We start from the raw sequence: 8729 nt of genomic DNA on the forward strand, positions 1-8729 counted from the left end.
CTGTAGCTTAACCGGTAGTGCATTGTATTAGCAGTGCAAAGGTCATGGGTTCAATGAATACCCTGAATTGTGGTACACATGTCGGTTTGGATAAAAGCATCTTAATTTCCTATTTTATTTCAATACATTTCAGCATTCACTGTATAAAATATGTTAAATCAACACATATTTTTATGTTACTTTAACATAAATTAAGTTAAACAATTTCAACTTGTTTTTATAAGTTAGGTCAACTTACAAGTCAAACCTTAAATAGTAGAGTGAATTGGCTTGCAAAACCAACGTTTTAACTTCATTTAGCATTTTTTTACAGTGTAGAATGCTTCGTGTCCAAGCAAATTAGATGGACCAGAACCATAAAGCATTGCATAATTTTCAAGATAAAGTTTAATAGCAGGTGCATTTTACATAAATAAAACAAAAGCTATAATTCAATATTGTCCTCAAAGCAATAAACAAAACAGGCATGTTAGGAATCTCGCTCATAGCCTGATTCAGTTTTCCTCTTCTTATTTGTTCCAGTTTCATCCTCTTCCTCTGGTTTTTGACTGTTATCTTCAGATGTGTAATCTGTCCCGCACAGTGACTCCATTTTGGGGAACGTCTGACCGGAAGCCAGTACCTGTCTAACAGTCACATTCACCCGAGATGTCTGTAAGTACCAGGAGCAAACCTTCCAATCGTCCTTTGATACACTCTGAATGATGTCATCATCCTGCGCCTCCCCATTCAGTCTTTCATTTAGGCAGGGTGGCAGCATGTTTTCAGCAGGGGCGGGAACAATGCAGGGTACTGCGTGATAAAGCAGGCGACTGGGTCCTGACATCACCATTATGTCACCACTTTGCATGAACATGGCAGTGGGGGGGTCCTCCCTCTTAGCCCCGCCCAACAGGTAGACGGCAGTCTGTCCAAAACTATGAATGTGACAGTGACAATAGGGCATATTATAGCATTACTGGTAATACATTTAAACTTGTTTGTGTTACAAATTAGCAGTTAAAATGCACAAGACTTGTTAATTCAAGAAGGACATATAAAGCAGTAACCACCAACAGAGTCATCAGGACCTGACAGGAAGCAGAGGTTATTTAGCAATAACACCCGGTTGCCTCTTCAATAACACCAAACTCTTCATATATATATATATATATATATATATATATATATATATATATATATATATATATATATATATATATATATATATATATATATATATATATATATATATATATATGAAGAGTTTGGTTCCAAAACGCAATAAACGCCATTTTTGAAAAAAATGAGTTACTGCCAAAATCAGTATTATATTAGGTCAGTAGTTAAAAGTAAATAATTAATTTTACGCAAAATCCAATACCCGCCGTGATATTCTGTCATCTTTTCTCCCTTTGTTCCCAAAATGCGACAAACGCCACTCCTCCTTTTTTACAGAACGCAATAAATCCATTCCTGATATTACAGCGGACCATTCACGCAATGTAAACAAACATGGCGGCGCGCTGAGTACACGGAATCCTAATTTTCCTCATCTACTTTGTACTTCGTGATCAACAAACAAAACAAAATAATACTTTAATAGCATTGCTAAACCTGTGATGGTTTTCTGTGACGGGAAAGAAACGTAAGCCATCAACATCTAATAATTTCCGCGAGAGGCACTCGGCTGCTTGTTCTCCAGACAGCATCAAGCTTCTCTCGTACTAAAACATTGACCCCAGAGGATCTTATGAAAACTTTACATTATTTTACTCAAAGTCAACGAAAATCGAGCGGGACCAAAACATTTTACAGCTGATCGCTGTGAAAATGTAAAGAGACGACGTCAAATATAACCGCAGCAATGTGTTCTTAATATAACAAAGTAAGTGTTTTGGTTAATGCCATTAATGTTTATTTTTTAATCATTGTATACCACTAGTCAACTAAATAAATATAAAATGGTAAAGATGAATGCACATTTATACATTGATTTAATAGATTTATAGCATTTTGAAATAAAAAACTGTCATGGATTTATTGCATTTTGTGGAAAAAATAATTAGTTTTTATAATAAATCTTTGAAAATCAAGTTATGGATTTGAATTTCTTATGTTTTTATAACCTAAAGATGCTATGTGAAAGTTTGTAACAGAAAATAGTGGTTTTCATCTTGTCACTTTCTTGGTATAGAAAACACGTTTTTACCGAAATTTGTCAAAATGGATTTATTGCGTTTTGGAACCAAACTCTTCATATATATATATATATATATATATATATATATATATATATACACATACACATTTTGTGTAATATTAAACTGTACCTGTCATAATGATTTGCAGCATCTGGGTTACTATGTGTTATTTGTTTTGAGTGGTTATCTGGGAATAACAATCCTACAAATGTCACGAGCTTAGTTAAATAAAATTTAGTTAAACTGTTTGGTTTATTTAACCGTGTTAAAAACGTCACTACAGTTCTGCCTCAGTACTGGAACTATTACACCGATTGGATATGGAAATCTCAGCATTTCAGTAGAGTACAAATTTGATTAACAAAAATCATCACCTGAAAGAGAGCAGTGGTTGGGTGTGGTCAAGCTCTGATTCATCAACATGGATTCCAAGCGACGAATCAGATCGGTAATAGTTGAGAATGCCCGCCTCTGCATTAAAGCCAGGAAAGCCACAGGCTGCTGCTACTTTGTGGGACAGCGAGTGAAGTTCAGCGGGAAAGGGAGTGTAGTGGTCAGGAGAGTAAGTCTGCAACAGAAGTAAATATATTAACTATATTCCACCTTGCATACTTCATTATAATACAGTACACTGCTTCAAGACATTAAAGACTTTTGCAACACTAGTCTAATCAGTTTATGCAACCAGCTATAGGAATGCTTTTTCTACATTTTTTCACTTAAAAAATAACAGATAAAGAGTTTTTGTAAGTGTACTTCAATTTGCTCTATGGTTTCACAGTAGGTTGTATAATCTATGGATAATCATACGAGCACAACCTCTCCAAAGAGCTCAAGTATCGAGTAATGTGACTGATCCGAGTAAACGCCTCAGCCTTCAATTCTACTTAAGAGAGGAGGAAAGAGTCTCTGCTTAAAATTCACTGATTGCCGTTGTCAGACGTTCGCCGGTGTCAAACTAAGATCAGAGCTAATGAATCCGGTGTGCACCTCCTGACTGATTTAATAGGACAGAAGACTAAACACTTTTATGTAATTAGCATATAAACGAGACAGGCAGACATGAGGCCTGTACAATTAAAGATGAAATGTCCTGAAAGAAGCAAATAATGCTAATAAGATCACGGTGTGAGATGTTCCTGAAAAAACAAAGGCTCCGCGGCAAGCCAAAGAAAATGATTATTCTGTTAAACATGAAAGGTTAAACAAACAGGTGATGATATTATTATGATATATATTAAATAGGTCTCTGGATTACTTGATTTCAATTGGTCAGCAATTGCCTTTTCCAGTCCATTATTTTTGAATGTTGACTGTTTTCTATAGCAACACTATATATCTGACTATTAAAGGTGACATAGAATAATTGAACAGGGTATTTATCCTTGTTCTGTGATGTGACATGTAGACAAACATTTTTTTGTTTTGGTCTGTAATGCCTTAGAAGCTTCCTAAAAACCTTCTCAGATAGCTCTATTAGGGTGGGGGATTTTAAACAAGTGGTTTTGCACCTATTTGGCTCCCCCTACTGGCTTAACTTGTAATCTCATTACTGATTGGCTGACATTTCTGCCACTCAAAAAATGTAGCCAATTATTTTAAAGTGGAGGGGCAGTGAGATGCCTGTGATGTCATAAGCATCAGTTTTTCAGATTGGGCCGATTTCTGGCTGACATTTCTAAAAGAGGAATTTCTATGAGACTGAGATGTTTAGCATGTCTAGCACTTTTTGTATGTTTGTGAATGCGGGTAGACAACCATTATTCAACAAAGACAAGGTAAAAATGGTTTTTCATTCTCTGTCCCCTTTAACAAAGATTGAGTATTCCCATTACTATAAATAGTGGACAATAGAAAGCTAAACATAGTCGCTCTGGCTATGGAAGTCCCGCCTTTCAGTAAAAGAACCAATCATTAATCGATAACGACTGATGATTCTCTGAAAGAGGGGTCACACTTTGATGACAGGGCAGACCTTAGGGACCCTTGACGTGAGGCCACGAGGTCTCACCAGAGTCGTATTTTGGGACGGACTCGAGCGTCACGCCGGAAATGGGAAAAAAAAGTGGTCTGAACTTCTCCCATCCATCATCTGATTGCTCTTTCGCAAGGACTTGGGCCCTGTCCCAAATGACAAAATGACAGATAGGACACCCTACGGACTAGTAGACTAAGCGAGCACGCGCAATTTAAGGCCACGAGACCGAAAGTCCACATGAAGTGTGCCATTTGGGACAGGGCCAGAGTAAAGGGGTTGGTAAAGTGCGTGGAGCTTGGAGCAGTGTTGGCTTAAACGACCTCAAAAAAAATTTTGTGCAATTTGAGCTTGAGAACCAAAAGTTATGGTACGGTTGATGTCAGATAATATTGTGTTTAATTGTGATTTTGTGTTCCTGTATAGAAATTTCATAGCATTGTGTTAAAAGTTAATAGCTCAAACCCAGGAAACGCAAATACTGATAAAAAATGTATACCATGTAATACACTGCAAGTCGCTTTGGATAAAAGCATCTGCCAAATGCAGAAACGTAAATAATTTGAGATATCTGTATTCCCTATTTAAGTAGATAAAACATGACTTGCATGACTAAAATAACTGTAAACATGGCCGCCTAATGGCGTGACTTCCGTAAAGAGATTTTGCTATGTATTTAACTCTGTCTGCAGACTTTGCAAGTAAGCAAATAAAAAATGCATATAAATATCTACAGATAAATTATAAAACTGACTAATCATACATGTATATAAGTATAATCAAATTTAAACTCAATTACAAAAAGCAACTGCAGTTACCTTGGAGTTCCAATCATAGTGGTAACCAAGAGTCACCCAGCGTAGCTTTTCTAGAAGAGTCTTGGGCTCTCTTTTCCCAGAGCCTTTTCTTCTGCAATAATTCAAAAAGTGAGAAACAGATCACGCACATTACAGCTGCACAAACCTTTGATGATAAAGAGAGTTAACATAGTGCAATTTCTCAAATCGAACATATTGGTGTTATTACCACCACAAATACAGTGTCTTTGGGGAAGGTAACTTCAACGTGACAGTGTGGAGCACAGATGTAGCTATTTAAAATATTACACAATTTATAAAGAAACACTGATAATACAGACTAAGCCAACCACAGAATATTCAGTAATATCAAAATACTGTTTTAGTTTTGCACTTTGCACTGTTTTAGGGAAATTAGACTTAGATTTATATGTGAATTATAGATTTTTATTTTGTGCCAAATATTTATTATGTATAGATCATGTTCCATGAAGATATTTTGTACATTTCCTACAGTAAAAATATCAAAACTTTATTTTGTGAGTGGATGCGGAGCTAAGGATTTTATTTGGACAACTTTAAAGCGTAACTAAACCCCTGGTCAGAGCCTGACTCCACCCACTGCAATATTTGAAAAATGCAGAAAAAGTGGGCAGATCCCAACGGAGATAGAGGGGACGAACTAAGCTGTACCAAGTGTGTGGTGAGATCGTAACAAGGGCGTGGTGAGCTTGAACCTTATACGTCACGAGTCATTTCTTGGACCCAATATCCAATAGGAAAATTCAACTGCAGTAGCCACCGTTCAACCTCAAGAGGGCAGCACTCAGACGTTTTTACACCATATATTGTAGTATTGAAACACTTTATATCCAAATGTCAAAAAACGTACTAAAATCAATGAACAGCACTAATAAAGCATCATTCTTACAGATCATTAACTAAAAAAAGTTGGTTTGGGGTTTAGTTACTCTTTAAAGCCAATATTTTCTAAAAATGTTGATATTTTTGCACCTTCAAATTCCAGATTTTCAAATAATTGTACCTCAGCCAAATATTTATTCAGCTTTTAGATGATGTATAAATCTCAATATTAAAAATTGACCCTTATGACTGGTTTTGTGGGCCATGGTCACATATATGTTATATATAACATAAGTTTTATACATTATGAGATTTGACTACAGAATGTACAGACAGCACTAAATTAGGCTAACACTAAAACATCATAATCCTCAAAAACATGGACAAAAATCCTATAATATTCAAAATAACTTACTGAATGGCATCTATGCTTTTCTCCCAAATGTTTTCGGTCTCTGCAGTTGACATATGCATATCCAGATTACACACATTTGGTTTCTGTGGATAGTTCTTCAGACATTGCTTTGTCCAATACTGCTGAGAACCAGGCAGGAACGGGTTGGATATAAAGATGAACCCTGAAATCCAACATTGAAAACTTTTATGTAAATTAATCTGAAAGAAACAGAAAAACAACATGCAGGGAGAAAGACTTCATAACATATACAGGAATCTTAAACAAAGAAAAACAACTATGATGATTACGCAATACAACAGCCAAATTTTCTTTTACAAAAAATTTGTTATTTCCTGAATGCTACTGCCACCAAATGAATAGTCCACAGTACAAAACATTTCAAAACAGAAACTGTTGCTGGCCAATCACACACCTGGATATCCATGCAGACCAAAGGCTCTCCAGTCTTTTACTGGTTGAAGACCCACTTTGGAAACTTCTTCCTCACTTATAGGGCTGGAGTTAAGTTCACAAGCAAACACCTTATTGCAAAGTAGACAAACATAAAATGACAGAGTAAAGATATGCTAAGTAAAATAGTAAAATAAGTAAAACTGTTAAGTAACTCCAAATATTATGTGTTTCAGTAGCACATGCTTTGTTTGCAAGTAATTATGTCATACTAATGAAGCATATTATCTTAGGTTGATATGGGGTTAATTAATAAACCTTTCTGGCGCGTTGGGTCTCTTGAGTGCAAATGACTTACCTTGTCACTGTGTAGTGGTTTGGAGAAATTAATGACTTCACTGAAGTCTGGAGGAGGACTTCTCCTCTTATAAAACTTAAATATTTTCCTAAAAGCATCTTCTCCATGCTCCACTATGGAGGCCGCCATCTTTGCCGTCATCGTTTGAACTTTCAACTCCTGACGTCAACAGTACACATTGACATTTCGATTTAAAGGCAATTTCTGCTATATACAAATTAAATAATGATTATAAACGTAAGCAATATTGATTATGGATATTTAAAGTGCGTTTATTATACAGCATATATCCTCAATTATGTTAGATACATGTGAGATCATGCAGCGCTGCGCAGACTAAACGGCATATGACATAGAAATACCGCGAGAGCGATTCTACAGCTATGCTTTCGAATCTCTCTCGCGGTACTTGATGTTTTACGCAGAACTGCATGGTTTGTTCTTGTCACGTGATTGGGGTCAGGGGTAACTCCATTCGCCAAGGACGAAACATGGCAGCGGCAGCAGGAGGCAAGAAGGTGTTTGAGGTTTTTGTATCGAAAGTGCCGTGGACGATCGCGACGAGTAAGTATAGACAGTATAGTTTGAATAAAATTACTGTTGACTAGTACTTACGTTAATTTATTGTTATTAGTTATTTAGCGTACGTTGTCATTAAAGCATTGCCTTTCATGCTCAATGTGTTATGGTGTCTGTTAAGCCAATTTTTTGATCAAATAATTGTCTTATAAGTATAATAAATTTTTTAGCTTTGTCATCAATGGCTGTATCTTATAATGTTATTGCAATGTGTTCTGTTTTAGAGGAAATGAAGGAGTATTTTGGACAGTTCGGCCAGGTGAAGAAATGTCTTCTGCCCTTCGTAAGTATTGAGTTTTGATCTTTTAATTCTAGGTGAATAAACACAGTGTTGAGATAAGCTTGTCGTACTGTTTTATTGTCTTACAGGATAAAGAAACAGGTTTTCATAGGGGGTTTTGTTGGATAGGATTCAACTCAGAAGAGGGACTCCAGAATGCACTTCAAAAGGATCCACACATCATCGAAGGAGCAAAGGTGAGTAAAAAAAAACATCAAGAAAATCAACAAGAAATTCAAAATTCAAGTGTAGTGAGCCAGTTGAGTAGCCATGTTCTTATCTTATGTTTATAAAAAATTAAAAAACATCAATAAACATGAAAATAAATACATAGCTCTTCACATTGTAAATTAACCAGCAAAAATGATTAAAGGTGTTTCTGATATGTGTTGATGATGTTTAAACATCTGTAGAAAGATTTTAGGTTTATGATTTTGTTTTATTGCAGCTCCAGGTACAAAGAAACAGAAAAGCATTCATTGGAAGAAAACCAAACAAGGAAGCAGAAGAGAGCTGAAAATGCCTAAAGTGTAAACCATACAGTGTCAAGTATTGTGTCGTCCGTAATATGGAACTGATATTTATTGTGAATGTCTCTTCATTAAGCATCGATTTGTATTGTATAAAAAACCTGGATTAAACCCAAGCATTTTTGATAGAAACATTTTGTTTTAATTTCATATATTTTTTGGGGGGGGGGGGATGATCAGCCTATTACATTTACACATTATGTAAAAATTTGAGTGTTTTTACGGACAGTTTAGTTTATATATCAGCGTTAAGTTTGTCTATTTCTAGAAGTTCATCTGCATCTTTGATGATCCCTCCAAGCCATTGCTATAAGGCTATCACTTTATTTCTCTAAACCTTAAAGAGAAAGATTAA

The 8729-nt window shown here is 35.7% G+C and overlaps 2 protein-coding genes across 2 annotated transcripts; one reads left to right on the forward strand and one right to left on the reverse strand.

Moving 5' to 3' along the window:
* On the reverse strand, positions 1 to 7141 carry alkbh1 (alkB homolog 1, histone H2A dioxygenase). The gene is made up of 6 exons (XM_065248757.2): positions 6986 to 7141; positions 6650 to 6758; positions 6235 to 6397; positions 4977 to 5067; positions 2558 to 2751; positions 1 to 917 (listed from the first exon to the last, which is right to left on the reverse strand). The coding sequence occupies exons 1-6, from the start codon at positions 7124 to 7126 to the stop codon at positions 470 to 472; spliced, it is 1146 nt and encodes a 381-aa protein (XP_065104829.1). The 5' UTR covers positions 7127 to 7141; the 3' UTR covers positions 1 to 469.
* A 265-nt stretch (positions 7142 to 7406) lies between these two features.
* slirp (SRA stem-loop interacting RNA binding protein) lies at positions 7407 to 8506 on the forward strand. The gene is made up of 4 exons (XM_065248770.2): positions 7407 to 7549; positions 7789 to 7847; positions 7934 to 8041; positions 8293 to 8506. The coding sequence occupies exons 1-4, from the start codon at positions 7417 to 7419 to the stop codon at positions 8359 to 8361; spliced, it is 369 nt and encodes a 122-aa protein (XP_065104842.1). The 5' UTR covers positions 7407 to 7416; the 3' UTR covers positions 8362 to 8506.
* The last annotated feature ends 223 nt before the right edge of the window (positions 8507 to 8729 follow it).

Source organism: Paramisgurnus dabryanus, chromosome 17, assembly GCF_030506205.2.
Source record: "Paramisgurnus dabryanus chromosome 17, PD_genome_1.1, whole genome shotgun sequence".
NCBI lineage: Eukaryota > Metazoa > Chordata > Actinopteri > Cypriniformes > Cobitidae > Paramisgurnus > Paramisgurnus dabryanus.